The sequence below is a fragment of the Canis aureus genome, chromosome 20 (assembly GCF_053574225.1).
Source record: "Canis aureus isolate CA01 chromosome 20, VMU_Caureus_v.1.0, whole genome shotgun sequence".
Classification (NCBI taxonomy): Eukaryota; Metazoa; Chordata; class Mammalia; order Carnivora; family Canidae; genus Canis; species Canis aureus.
Genome location: NC_135630.1, coordinates 59,430,723 through 59,444,717, shown reverse-complemented (window position 1 = coordinate 59,444,717; position 13,995 = coordinate 59,430,723). Strand labels below are relative to the sequence as shown.

Here is a 13,995-nt window from a genome sequence, read left to right as displayed (position 1 = left end):
CAGGTCTCTATTTTCAGAAAGATTGCTGAGATGGAGCATTGCCATGAAGATGCTGTATGAACAAGGGCCTCTGCCTCTGACTTTCCATTTCTGAATATCTGTGGGCTGCCCCCAGTCCTAATCATGTGGCTGCAACCTCCTTTGGATTGGGACATGTATTTGTAATGATGAGAACATTGTATTTGTGAAATTGCACTGGGGATCTTTTGAGAATGCCAGATTTATTAGTAAGTCGGTTGATGTATAAACTAGTTCTCATCTTTATATGAACTTTTATTGGCTGCATTGAATATGTGGTCACATATTCAATGGTTGGGTTGTGACCTAGATCCAATTATTGACATATAAAGAAAGTTGTATGTGTTATCTCTCAAACTGAGACCCCAGGTCTCCAGTAAAAGTCCTCATGGAAGAAAAACTGGAGATATTTCTTAGAAATATTGACAGATGCTGCGGTTACACCGTTCACATCTACACGTATCGATCTTGGCCGACCTTCTCTGATGGGTGACTTTCCCACTGCATTTCCTTACCTCGGCCTTTCTCTCAGCTGGTTCTTCTGCAGTAATCCTTTGAGACAAAGGATTGAAATTGAGCACAAATCCTGATTCTGCCTTGCAGACAGTAACGGTGTTTTCTCCCAGGCAACAACAAAAAGGTTCTAGATCTGAAACACAACAGGAACCTGTTTTGAATGACCGTGAAATGCCACCCAAATGGACTAACATAGCAGTTAAAAAAAATACTATCCCTAAACTGGTCTCTGAGAATTGACCAGAGGAGATCTATCTAATAAAGCTTTTCCCCACTAGGTGAAATACAAAGAAAAGTATGAAAAGGAACGAGGAAAGCCAATGTTGGACTTTGAAACACCAACGTACATCACCGCCAAAGAGTCTCAGCAGATGCAAAGTGGCGTAAGTCCTAAAGAATACACCACACAAGAAATATACCATCGAGCTGTTAAAAACAAGCTCTGCACACATGTCTCCAGCCTTCTGTTCTGGTTGTAGGTCATGGAACTTTTTAACCTGTGGTCACTAAAATTTTTCCATCTCAGAAATCTTATGGTTCGACTATACTAAACGTTCTGAATAGTAAATATTTACCATAAATGTTTTATTTCAACTCTCATTTTCATAGCATTAGAATATAACAAACTATTCTTTGAAACAAATTATATTGAATGTGATATGAATTTGTCTCTGATAAATGAAAAGTTCCCTCTGCAAAGACCTGACCCACCATTGGCTTTCGATTGCTCTTAATAGGAAGTTCCAAGCCAAACAAAAGAGTAATGATCAAGATGTTTATCAAAATATCAGATGTCAAGATGCCATATTTGCTATTTTAGAAATGTATAGAGAAGCATCTAAAAAAATTTTTTTCCCCTTTTTAACCAACAGCAGAAAAGAATGGAATCTTATTTTGAATTTTAGGAAGTCTGTTTTCATTGGGAAGCAGACTTACATTGGACTGCTTTTTACCTCTCCTTCATGGGGCATATCTCCAACTATAAAGATAAATGGCTGTTAATAAAGTACCACTTTGCGGCGCTTTCTGGTGCAAAGAAGTCCAAATAATGAAAAGTTTAACATAGTCTTAGAACTTTCCTGTAAATTTAAAATTATATCAATTAAAAATTATAGAAATGGGGTTCCAACATTTATTCCAAGTCCCCAGTGAGATTACCTAGTCCAGGGATTGGAGAGGAGATGGGGGAGGGGAGGAGGTTGTGACTCTCTCAATGGAAGACAAAATCATAGGATTTTTCCATTTTATTGTCCACCGTGTCTATTCAGAGATTAAAAATAATAAGTCATGATTATGAAAAGGGCCAAATTTGCATTTCTTGCTGTCAGGCTCTTCTTTCTCTGCATTGTTATTTTGCCCTTACTTACTTTTAGTTCAGGAGTAAAATCTTCTGTTGCCTCAGGAGAGATGACAATGGATTCAGAGTCTTGGTAGCACATGTGTCCTTCCACTGTCCTTCCCTGTTGTGAGACGTCGGTGGGGCAGCAGCACCAGCTGCGTGTTAGACATTTGAATGAGCCTAACAAAGCTGCTCCACCCCTGAGTCTCCTTGAGGCTGTTTGTTGTAGACAAAATATTTCCAGAACAATCAGAAACTTTTCAAATATGTGACCTTTAGCAAAAACGATGATCCAGTTAAGGGACCATACGTGGAAGGACAATGTTGTGATTTTTTTTCTTCCTAGGTTTGAGAAATGAGTTGTAATAAAGATTCTTTTTTTAATTTCTGTTTTCCTTCCCACTCACATTAGAAAGAATATAGGAAAGAGTATGAAGAGTCCATTAAAGGCAGAAACCTCACGGGCCTGGAGGTCACGCCAGCTTTATTACATGTCAAATATGCAACCAAAATAGCCAGCGAGGTAGTGCCCACTTGGTCTCTTCTTTCCCTCTTGATCCCAATAAATGCACTAATGACGCTCATCAATGTGTTCCTTCTACCATTTTCATCACCATCTAACTTCTGTGGGTTTCAAGTTGGGTTCACATGTGTTTGGTATTACCACCTAGTCTCTCACCCGGATTAATTCTTCTCATTTTTTAATTGAATACCTAATGAAATGTGCTTACCTTAGCATCCTATTAATGACTAGCTCCTTATTTAATATTAACTGTTGAAGCTGATTCCCTGCCTTTATGCATATCTTTAATCACTAAACTGTAACTACTTAAAATTGGAAGGGGTTCTTTTGTCTTTGGGCTCTTCACCTAAGAAGAACAATCCAGGCTTTCTTGTCAGTGGTGTTTGCTTTTATTTTGTGATACAGAAAGAATACAGGAAAGATCTAGAGGAAAGCATCCGCGGGAAGGGTCTCAGTGAAATGGAAGACACACCTGACATGCTGAGAGCAAAGAACGCCACTCAAATCCTCAATGAGGTAGGCCCGCAGCCAACCGCATGCATGTAGTTAAGAGAGCAGTTTCTCCTTCCTAGCAAGTTACACGAAAAAAGAGAAGAGGGAAAAAGAATTTTTAATTTCAAATTCCATATCCAACATGGTTATTAACTGTTAAATAAAATAGATCTCAGGGATCCCTGGGTGGCGCAGCGGTTTGGCGCCTGCCTTTGGCCCAGGGCGCGATCCTGGAGACCCGGGATCGAATCCCACGTCAGGCTCCAGGTGCATGGAGCCTGCTTCTCCCTCTGCCTATGTCTCTGCCTCTCTCTCTCCCTCTATATGACTATCATAAATAAATTTTTTAAAAAATTAAACCCTTAAAAAAATAAAATAAAATAGATCTCAATGTCTGATGAGTTGCTATTGTAACAGTTTGTGTCTAGTGGCTACCATAATCTGTTATTTATCTAGTAGTATTTGATTTAACCATGATCCATTGGATGTCCTCACTTAAACTAAAACACCACATTACAATATTGTACCCCTAAGTTCAACACTAGTTATGGAGCAAACCAGATTTAAAATTTCCATTTTACTTTGATTTTCTAACTAGAGATTGCTAAAAAGTATTCAGAATGAAGCCTTACGTGTTATCACGAGTAGAATGGGTTTCTGTGGTCACTGCTGCATCTGACCACAGGGAATGGCAAAGGTGACCAGCGACCAAGTAGTGGTGTATTATGTGGAATCACAGTCACTGTGTATTTACCACCCAGTTGTGGAAGGTAGGTAACTCGTTTCAATGCTACTACAGAAAGAATATAAGAGAGACTTGGAGCTGGAAGTCAAAGGAAGAGGCCTGAATGCCATGGCCAATGAAACTCCTGACTTCATGAGGGCCAGGAATGCTACTGATATTGCCAGTCAGGTCAGTGGTTCTATTCGTGTCAATCTTAAAAAAAAAATAAATAAAAAATAAAAAAATAAAATGATTACAGGGACACGGTGTTGTCCTTCTATTATCTTACTTGGTTGGTTGACAGTCATATGTGTATAGTGGCATTTTTAAACATCTGTCTGGTGGAATCCATTCTGGAGCAGGGACCCTCTTTACATCCGTCTTTCTGAGTCTGTGGCAACAGAAGACATTCAGAGAAAAGGGCAGGAGTCGGGGAGCTTGAGGCTGGGGCAGATTCAGATATCCTGGTCTTGTTTTTAGTCAGTACACCCCCCACCAGCCCCAGCAGTCAGCACCAAGAATTCCTTGCTTAGAACATTTTGGGAGTTCTTTCTTTCCCTCCTTTCAAGACCTAAATATAAAAGGTAGTTTTTAACATCCCACATTGTTTTTTTGTCCAGCTCCCAGCTCTTAACATATGTGAAGAATCCCCACCTCACTATCTGTTGATTATCTGGTTCCTCTCCCACTACTTCTCTCCTCCCCTCCTCCCCAGCCCCTAGATACTAGATAGTAAGTCTTTCCACAATCAGGACTCAACCTTTCTGAATCTCACTCTTTAGTATAAAGCTATGAACACAATAGGAAAAATATATAGAGAGAGGGCCTCAAATGAATGAACCCTTTTGGAAAAGAAATACCACTTCTCAATCAAATGAAACCAAATATATACATGGTAGACATTTACCCAAGTGTTGGGTGTTCTTTTGCAGATTAAGTATAAGCAGTCAGCAGAAATGGAGAAAGCCAATTTCACTTCTGTGGTTGATACTCCGGAGATCATTCATGCCCAGCAAGTCAAGAACCTTTCAAGCCAGGTAAGGATGTTCATCTCAATATTACTCCTAGACCCCAAGCATGAAGAGTAAGTTTTTCCACTAATACCTGAGTAGGCTCTTTCAAGTCACATTGTTGCCCAGTAAAGGAGGAAGCATTCATGTGTGATGCAAGTTTGAGTCCGAGGTGAGGTTTCTGTATCAAAACTAATGGAGACTGTGTGAGGGAACTTGAAGGTACTGAAGAACTTTTACTTGGTACCACGCGTGGTAATGAATCAATATTTGAACATGTAAAATCTCCTATATTGTGGATGTAAGATGTGTGTGCAACTCTGGAAGAAACAAAGTAGACATCCCGTATCAGGATTACCAGTCTCCTCAATCAGATTGACCTATGTCATCAACAGCAACCAGGCAATCTAACCCTGGTTCCTCCATGAGGGATAACTGAGCAATGAGGGAAGGTACGATGTTCTTTATACAGCAGGATCTACTCTTGTTTGTTTTGATACTTGGTGATATCAGGGGTGTGCAATTTAAGTAGCTTCAGATTAGAATTTTTGCTTGTCTTCTGAGTCGTGAGCTACAAAGCTATAGTGACACGACCAGGCTGTGCTTTATAAACCCCTGGGAATGTCATTTTCCTGGCCCCACCTTGGAATTTTGAAGCTAATGAGCCTGATGTAGGCCCTGGACATCTGTTTTTGTTTGTTGATTTGTTGGTTGGGGGGTGTGTGTGTGTGTGTGTGTGTGTGTGGTAAATCTTCACAGGCGATCTGTCAATGGCCAGTTGGATCAGGGGAATCATGGGTTTAAATCCTTCATTAACAACATGTAATTTTATATCATAAAACTAGACATGGGAAAAATAGTTATCACTGGAGAATGGTTTATTTAAGAAACAGATATATTCAAAGGGAAAAATGAACCTTTTTGGGGGGACGGGGAAGCATTTTATTACCAAAATTATCTGGGACCCAAACTACCAGGTGGTGTTCATTGAGGGAGGCCAGCATTCTTGAGGCTGAGCGAGGCTTGCCAGCCACATGGCCCTGAGCCTTTGGAGCCAGTCCTTAAGGAAAACCGCAGAGTGCAGGCCTTACTCGGTTCTCTTGGAGCTTTCCTCGGCCTAGTTCCTCAAGTCCTAGGATATGGCCAGGCAGCTGTCTTCCTTCCCAATTTAGATGAGTGGTTCCCTTTGAGTGACGTAGGGGTGCTGGTGCTTTCTACAAAACTGCTGCTCGGTTTTCAGTGAAAAGTAGGTATTTTATAACCTCCAAGTCTCGTCCTGGGGGTTAATGCAAGCAGTGTGAATGGGCCTACGAATTCAGGGTAATATACTGAGTATTTTCTAATGCCAGGGGCCCAGGACTCAGAACACCCCCAGGTTCCAAGTACCAACTCAGCACCCTCCTAGGGTCTAGCACTAGCTCAGCAAACCAGGACAGGCAGCTTTTGCTTAACCTTTAGAAAATAAAAGGAAAAGAAAAGGAGGTCTAACCCCCCCCTCCCGGGCCGTGAGAACTGTTTGCCTTACGTTTGCATAACTAAGAGGAGTCATTCAGGGGATTTTTTTCCTGAATAAGGAAAGTGGTGAACTCTTCTTTCCTTCCAGAAATTTTTGTTTTAACTGGCTTCCCGTTCAAAGTCTAAGCTGAAATCTCTTATTGGTTCTTTGTTATCTCTGAGTAGACTGAATCTCTCAGCCGTAAATGTAATTCGTGATTTTAGTTTAGGTGAAGGGGACCTAGAGAGTGGTTTTATCCCCTGGCAACAGTAGCTGGGTTCCTCAGCCCTCCCCGCCCAAACTTCCCGGAAAGGAGGGAGACCCCGGAGCCACATAAAGCTGGGAGACCAGTGAAGGGACAGCGGCGAAGGGCCATCGGCTCCAGGGCAGAGTCGGTGCTCGGCCTCCCAGCCTAGTGGAGGAGAGTGGGGTCAGCGCTGGCGCGTGGCCCCCAGGCACCAGGCTGTGTCTCATGCCTGCAGGCCCCAAACCTGGCCACGGACACCTGGGCTGCGGCAGAACCAAGGTGATGGAGGCCGCAGCTTGGGGGGCGGGGGGCGAGACGCTCCGGCGGGTGCAGCCCTCCCGTGTGCTCAGGGCTCCTGTGGCCACGTGGGGCCCACAGGCTTCGTGGGGCAGATGCCTGGGGCCTCCGCAGCCCGTCGGCCGGATGACGGCCAGCCTAGGCCATGGCCGCGGGTGAGTTGTCGCAGGGCCCCGGACCTGTGTCGTGGAGACCCCAGTGCTGCGGGGCCACAGCTGCCCGTGCCTGCTGGTCCTCCTGCCGCTTGGGTCCTGAGGCCAGCATCCCCGAGCACAGCTGTTGGCAGCTCAGGGAGAACCTTCCTGTCACCCGCTAAGGCCAGCGTTAGAGAGGCCTGTTGGAGCCTCTTAACCTCCTGCTCTGCTCCACCTGCCGTGGGAGTCTGGCCCCTGACTAAGGACCCGGTGTCCAGCTCACAGGAGGCTCCCCGCTGTCAGGAGCCTGCTAGTCTGTCACCTTCCTGCTGTGGGCCAGCCAGCAAGGGTCTTCTGCTGCTGTCTTTGCCACGATAGTGGGTTTCATTAAAGGCCCTGTGGCTCAGGGATGCCCGGTGGGGGCAGGGGGAGGGGAGGGCTCAGCGCTGGAGCGTCTGCCTGAGGCTCAGGGTGTGACCCCAGGTCCTGGGATCGAGTCCCACGTCGGGCTCCTGCAGGGAGCCTGCTTCTCCCTCCATCTGTGTCTCTGCCTCTCTCTGTGTGTCTCTCATGAATAAATAAATAAGACCTTTTATAATTAATTAAAATAAAATAAATGTCCATGCTCAGTTTTCCGGCGGGGGGGGAGAAGGCATGGCACTCACTGACCAAGAGAGGGCTCTGCTTTAGAGCTCCCTAGCACCCATGACAGAGGACTTACCTCCAGCTAACCAGGAAGGGCAGTTTTAGGTCCCCTTGGCCCATGTTCCTGTGGTATTCACCGTCCCTATTTCTTGGAATCTGTTCTCAGAAAAAGTACAAAGAAGATGCAGAGAAATGCATGTCCTATTATGAGACTGTTTTGGATACCCCAGAGATGCAGAGAGTCCGGGAGAACCAAAAGAACTTCAGCCTTGTAAGTTTTCATTGAACCTAAGACACGGCGCACTGATACCCGGGGCGCGGTGGGCACGGTGGGTGCCCCTGGGCTCCACACCTGGGCCTCCGCCTGCAAGGGCTGTGGAGCAGCCTGCACAGCCCCCACCCATGGCCCAGGAAACGTTCTTCTCCAGGATCACCTTCTGGTTCAATCCCAAATCATAGCGTGAAAGACCCACTGCTGCTTGGTTAGTGGCTTCATGTCACTGCACGTGAACTGTCTCCACCTCCCACTAGTGGTGACATCTGTCTTTTTCAAAATGAATTCAAGAAGGGATGCATTTTTAAAATATATATATATTTATAACTTGACACTTTACCATTTTTTAGGGACCAAAAAATTTTTTTTTATAGAATTCTTATTAAATCCCTTTTGGCTCTCAGACAGTGATTATTGTGGCATAGATATTTGGGTTTTGTTTTAATTTGGATTTTAAATTCCCTTACACAATAGAGACAACTTAAAATATATTTTAAAATGTTGAAATCTTAACAAGATGTTTACTCTTTCTTCATAGCTCCAATACCAGTGTGACCTTAAAAACAGTAAAGGAAAAATTACAGTTGTTCAAGACACGCCAGAAATACTGCGTGTTAAAGAAAATCAAAAGAATTTCAGCTCGGTATATTTACTATTTATCTTCCATTTAATGCTAACCTAATAATTCTATTCTCCTCTTTAAAAATATGCTAGCCTCCCGTTGATTCAGACCATTAACATCTAACCTCAGCAGTTAATACTAGCAGTTGTTACAATTTCCCATACTTTGCTCGAAAACCATCAGTGCAGAGACCATTTGAAATAACAACTTAAATCTGCTAACAAAGTAACTTTTCTTCCTTTTTAATTTTTTTAATCCCAGAGCAGTAACGTGTGTTGTCTTGTTCTACGAAGATGGATTTCTTTTTGACATTGTGATTTCTTTCACTACCCTTCCCCAGAATAACTGACTTCACATTTCTTTAATGGATTTTGTGTTTCCTACGGGAGGGGTCTTTTAAAATCAACATTTTTCTGGTTTTTGTCACCCTGCATTAATACAGTACAGTAATCTTAAATCTCAAGATCTGGAAAGTTACCCGTGTTGTACATATGGCTGGAGTTACCAGTGCTGACGTGGAAGGCATCAGATACTCCAGCACGTGGCCAAGAACATTCTCTAGTGCCTTTTGTGTTCACAGAAGCCATGTTTCCTAGTCTTCCTCCGGGAATTGCTGGGCTTTCTTTTCTCTATAACGTTGTCCTGATCTTGAATGCCCAGGTTTTATATAAAGAAGATGTCTCGCCAGGCACTGCGATCGGAAAGACCCCTGAGATGATGAGAGTGAAGCAAACGCAAGACCACATTAGCTCGGTAAATACCCCTCCCCGCCCCCACGGACTCACTGCTGTGTCTCTGCCTCCCCCTGATCATGTACTTTGAGGGCCGAGCTGCTCAAAACCTTTGTCGCAGAAGCAGCTGGTACTGGTGGTGAGGAAGGGGGGCTACCTGTGGGAAGTGGAGAGGTCAGTGTTGGAGCAAACCAGAGCTGGGTGGTGGGTAAAGCGGTGAAAATAGATTTGTGCAGTAGGGGAGAGAGGTCGCAGTATAGGCCTGGGCTCAATTCCAAACACTGCCAGGAAGAGTAAGGATTTATAACCAGGGATGGGGTGGAGGAGATGAGGAGGAAGGGGGAGAACAGAAAATTAGAGAAAAATGTAAGGGTAAGGGGGGTTTGGGCTGAGGCTACTGGATGTGGTTCTTGCTGGTGGCAGGCCAGGGTGCCCCGGTGGGGCCTGGGGGGGGGGGGGATACGGAATTTGGTCCCGTATCAAGGATGAAGGGGGTCCCAAGGGTAGGGGGCTCTGGCTAAGCTGACTTATTAGCAGGATGCTTTCTGAAACTATGGGTACTAAGTTAGACCCAGAAGTAGACCAGGGGCCCAGTTGGGGAGAAGATCCAAAGGACCCTGACTGGAGTTTGGTCAGGAGAGATGCCTTGTCACTTGTTAGAAAATACAGTTGAGCCTTCCGGCGTGTGTGCACGTGGCCGTATCTGTCGGAGCCAACTGAACCGCTGGGTATAAGATCACCAGCGTGCACGGGAAGGATGGGGGTTCCGGTGTGAGCGTGGACTCCCCTCGGCCCCACCCTCACGCCCAAGAGAGACGCCAGGTGTCCTTGCCCACGGCACTGTTCTGACCCAGAGTCGGACCGTGGCCCCGTTCACACTGAGTGCAGAGTCTCTACTGCTTAAATTGTGACTTGAAAACCTGCAGAGCTTCTAACCAAACACATGCACGTGTTCGCATTTTTATATCCGCAGGTGAAGTACAAGGAAGCCATCGGGCAAGGAATCCCGATCCCTGACCTGCCGGAAGTAAAACGCGTCAAGGAGACACAGAAGCACATTAGCTCGGTAAGGGCACCTGCGCAGCCTGCCCCCGCACACTTGCCACCCAGCTCTGAGTCCTCCCCTCGCCCGTGCCCTGGGGATGGGGTGAACCTCCCTCCATCCTAGATGAGAAACCTGCCTTCACACCACTGAGGAGCAGGAGAGACTTGGCTTCTTGATTAGTCCTCACACCTGCAGTTTCTAGACTGAAAAGTGCCAACAGTAATAGGGTTGAGTAATGTAGTGCCAACAGGAAGTGGTAATAAGGTTTCCAGAATGATCTCCAGTGAGTTAAAAGATATAAACATGGGGGCGCCGAGGTGGCTCAGTGGTTGAGCGTCTGCCTTTGGCTCAGATCGTGATCCCGGGATCGAATCCCGCCTCCATCCCTGCATGGAGCCTGCTTCTCCCTCTGTCTCTGTCTCTGCCTCTCTCTGTGTCTTAGGAATAAATAAATAAAATCTTAAAAGTATATATATATAACCATAGAAATAACACAAAGTATTATATTATTATAGTATGTGTATTTTATGATACATTAGATAATTGTATAAAATTCTATATTACGTATTGTAATAATATATATAGTATTTTGTGTTACTCTCATGTGTGTATTTGCATGTGTGTGTATCTCAGGACCTCCTCCCTTGTCCAGAAAAGCTCTAGGTAGGCGTGAGAAGTCTCTGCACTTCTCCTCTCCCGTCCCAAGATCTCTTGCCCTGTTGGCTCTGTCTTGCAGGTGCAGTGTATGTTTAAGGGGGGTCCTCCGTCTACGCAGTGCCGTACTGTGTATTAAGTGTGTTCTGAGGACTTGCGGGCACCTGTGCAGCACGGGGGTGTGGGGAGGTGAGGGATGGGGGGTCCCTCACACCTGACCTCTAGCGGGCTAGCCCGGCCTCTGCTCCCCACCCCCAGCACTGCGAGTGCGCGCCCACACACGCGCTCATACTCTCACACTTGCACTCAGCTTTCCCATCGGTTCTAAGCAATCCCAAGCACGCTCTAAGCAACGGCTGGCTACTAGCAAGAGACTTTTTGGAGTTTGGGAAATAGTTTATGACCAATAAAAAGTGAGGACCTTGGCCTCCGAGATTCTGCTGTCACGGGAGGACTGAACTCTCGTCTTGTTGCCGTTAGGAGACACTTGCTATTTCTCTTGCAGGTTGTTCGTATTACTTAGGTCTCATTCCTGTTTCACTCTTCTTGCTTGTACTCTGGCTTCCCGGCAGCACAAATCTCATCTAGAGCTTTGTTTCCACGAATCCAAGAAAACCCCTTTAGTCACTGATTGCAACTCCCTGTCTTCCTTATGTTTTGTTCTGTTTATCCACGAGCAGTTCGGCTGCCTTGTGGGGTAAAGAAACACAAGTTCGAACTAAAATGGTAGATTGTTAAAGATCCCTAGAAGTTTCCCAGCAGAACAAAGTTATTACCACGAGCATGCCAGTGATTCTAGGAATGAATCTATGACAAGCCCCCCCCCACCCCACCCCCCTGCCGCCCACCCCCATCTGTGTTTCTCCCCACCCCATGCTCAAGGGCGCCACTGGACCCGTTTATTTAGAAAGAATTCATTCATTCCCTTAGGCGACAGTTCTTAACATTAAGAGGGAAGGAGAAGAAGGAGGAGGCCCGGAGGTTCAAGAAGTTCCTTACTCTTTTCATTAAAAGACCTTTGATAGGATGCCTAAAAACAATAGGGACTTCCTCAGTTTGAAAAGCACTAGTTTATGTGATCCAACAACCATCAGTAGAAATTTCAAGGAAAGCTACTCCTTCTGAAAAATGTACTTTTAAGTCTCCTCCTATTAAGAGTACCTACAGACTAGGGGCCACCTGGGAATTTTCAGTAGAAAATACAAAACCACCAAAATTCTCAACCCTGGAAAGAATAGATCATCACGTGATCAGAAAATTTGAAACCAAGTAATCCATTTAAATTAAGTACAAATCTACTGTGGACCTACTAATACTAAACGGTATGAAATGGTTAGATTTTTCTCATTGAATTTATCACCACGTTTTAAGTGCATTTTAGGAATGTATTAGGTGTTGGCAACAGAAAACGCACAAATTAGTAGCAAGTGTTCAAGGCAGTGAGATTACTGTTGGAGCAGGAACATAAATGTTGGTGGAGCTTCTTTTCCGTATCCCGAGCGTCCTCGTTGAAAGCTAGATTGTTCTGTGAGTTTCCACCACGTAGCCCACACATGTAGCTGTGATCCAAGGGATTCGCGGCCATCTCACCTTTTCGGCTATTCTAATTATCTTCTACAGGTTATGTACAAAGAAAACTTGGGAACGGGCATCCCAACCCCCGTCACTCCAGAGATTGAGAGAGTCAAACGCAATCAAGAGAACTTTAGCTCGGTATTTACACGTATATCAACTAAGAATCTCTATTTCCCCCCTTAAACATCTACCAGAATAACCCGCTATCTGTTTTTAAAAAGTAACAACTTAACAGTTCTGTGTCTGTGTGTGTGCGAGGGTGTGTGTTGTTATCTGACCAAAACCACCTGGACTCACCCAAAGTGACTTACTTTTTCTGATGGTACTTTAACACTTAGCAGCTGACAAGTGTGGATACTTAGATCTGAAACACCGTGAGTACAGTTAACTCAAGACTTCATCAGTATCCTCGTTTCCTGTAACTCAGTGCTTTGTGTTGTGATTTTTTTTTAATCCCCAGAATTAGCATGGTTGTGAAGGAAAAGTAAAAGCGTTATCCGTACTAAATATTACTCACGGAAAGACTCCCTCCTCACACAAACTCCCTGCCTCAATTTTCTCCCTCCCTTCATCTTTGTGCCTGTTTTGAATGTTTTCTGGGTACTTTCTTGTATCTCACAGGTTTTGTACAAAGAAAATTTGGGGAAAGGAACCCCAACACCTATCACTCCAGAGATGGAGAGAGTCAAACGCAATCAAGAGAACTTTAGCTCGGTATTTCTTAGGGGGCAAAAAATAAAATCCCTTCTTATTTAAAATAATATTTTTAACACGTTATAAACATATGAGTTTTCTTCCTGTAAAATTACTAAATTCACATAATGAAAATAATGATCCAAATATTACCCCAGTTTTCAACTCTAATTTAGTATTTAGTTGCGTTCTGGTGTGAAACCTTAACTGTTTTCCCTAAAACATAACTATGGATCACTTTCCTTAAAAACCCATAATATTCAGTGTTTGGTTTTTTTTTTTTTTTCCCCCACCCTTAAGCCCGCCTTTAATAACAACAGGTGTTTCTAACTGGTGTGGAACAAGTCAAAAGTGTAAAACTCTAACATCCCTTCAAAAGATCAGTGTTGATTAGAATTTTATTTGTGCGTATTCTGGCTCTGTTGGATGGATTTTTGGTGTTTGTAGCTTTTTGTAAAAAGAATGTGATTCTTAAATATTTTCATTCCAGAGATGATAGGAGCAGTGTATTGTATACCATGTAAGATATAAATGAGCTTCTCTTTGGAATAGTTTAAGGATCAACGAGAGCTAATATTTAGCTTTTAATATCTATTAGCATTTTATTACCCCAAACTTCTCTCTCTTTCTCTCTGGTTCCCTATTTTGGGGTTGCCAGCAACTCATCATGGATATTAATTTCAGTTAACTTGACCACTGCTTGAAAAGGCCCGATCCTTCTGTCTTTGGGAGGAGACCTAAGTGGCTCCTCCCGGCAGCCTGGAGGCTGAGTCTGTGGCAATGCCACCCAGGGACAGACCTCGTACTGTGTGTGACTCAGTGTCCAAAGTGGTCGGTCCTGTTTCTTAAAGTTGCCGAGGCCCATTTTGTGTCGTTATGAAGACAAAAATACTTTCAGGGACTGTTGTGAAGATGAAGTTACCTGAAAGATAGGTCCAGGCTGATGCGGTTGTTGGTTTTG

At 44.3% G+C, this 13,995-nt stretch overlaps 1 protein-coding gene across 22 annotated transcripts in view; it reads left to right on the top strand.

Moving 5' to 3' along the window:
• Positions 1–13,995, top strand: part of NEB (nebulin) — a 200,154-nt gene that overhangs the window by 172,747 nt on the left and 13,412 nt on the right. For 12 of the 22 annotated variants that reach the window (XM_077861706.1, XM_077861720.1, XM_077861719.1 and 9 more), the window contains 11 exons: positions 813–917; positions 2,286–2,396; positions 2,802–2,912; positions 3,688–3,801; positions 4,545–4,649; positions 7,607–7,711; positions 8,253–8,357; positions 8,997–9,089; positions 10,041–10,133; positions 12,387–12,479; positions 12,963–13,055. In XM_077861706.1, coding sequence (XP_077717832.1) covers positions 813–917; positions 2,286–2,396; positions 2,802–2,912; positions 3,688–3,801; positions 4,545–4,649; positions 7,607–7,711; positions 8,253–8,357; positions 8,997–9,089; positions 10,041–10,133; positions 12,387–12,479; positions 12,963–13,055 — 1,128 coding nt within the window. The remainder of the gene's footprint in view (positions 1–812; positions 918–2,285; positions 2,397–2,801; positions 2,913–3,687; positions 3,802–4,544; positions 4,650–7,606; positions 7,712–8,252; positions 8,358–8,996; positions 9,090–10,040; positions 10,134–12,386; positions 12,480–12,962; positions 13,056–13,995) is intronic. The other 10 variants (XM_077861723.1, XM_077861721.1, XM_077861717.1 and 7 more) reach the window with 4 other exon arrangements.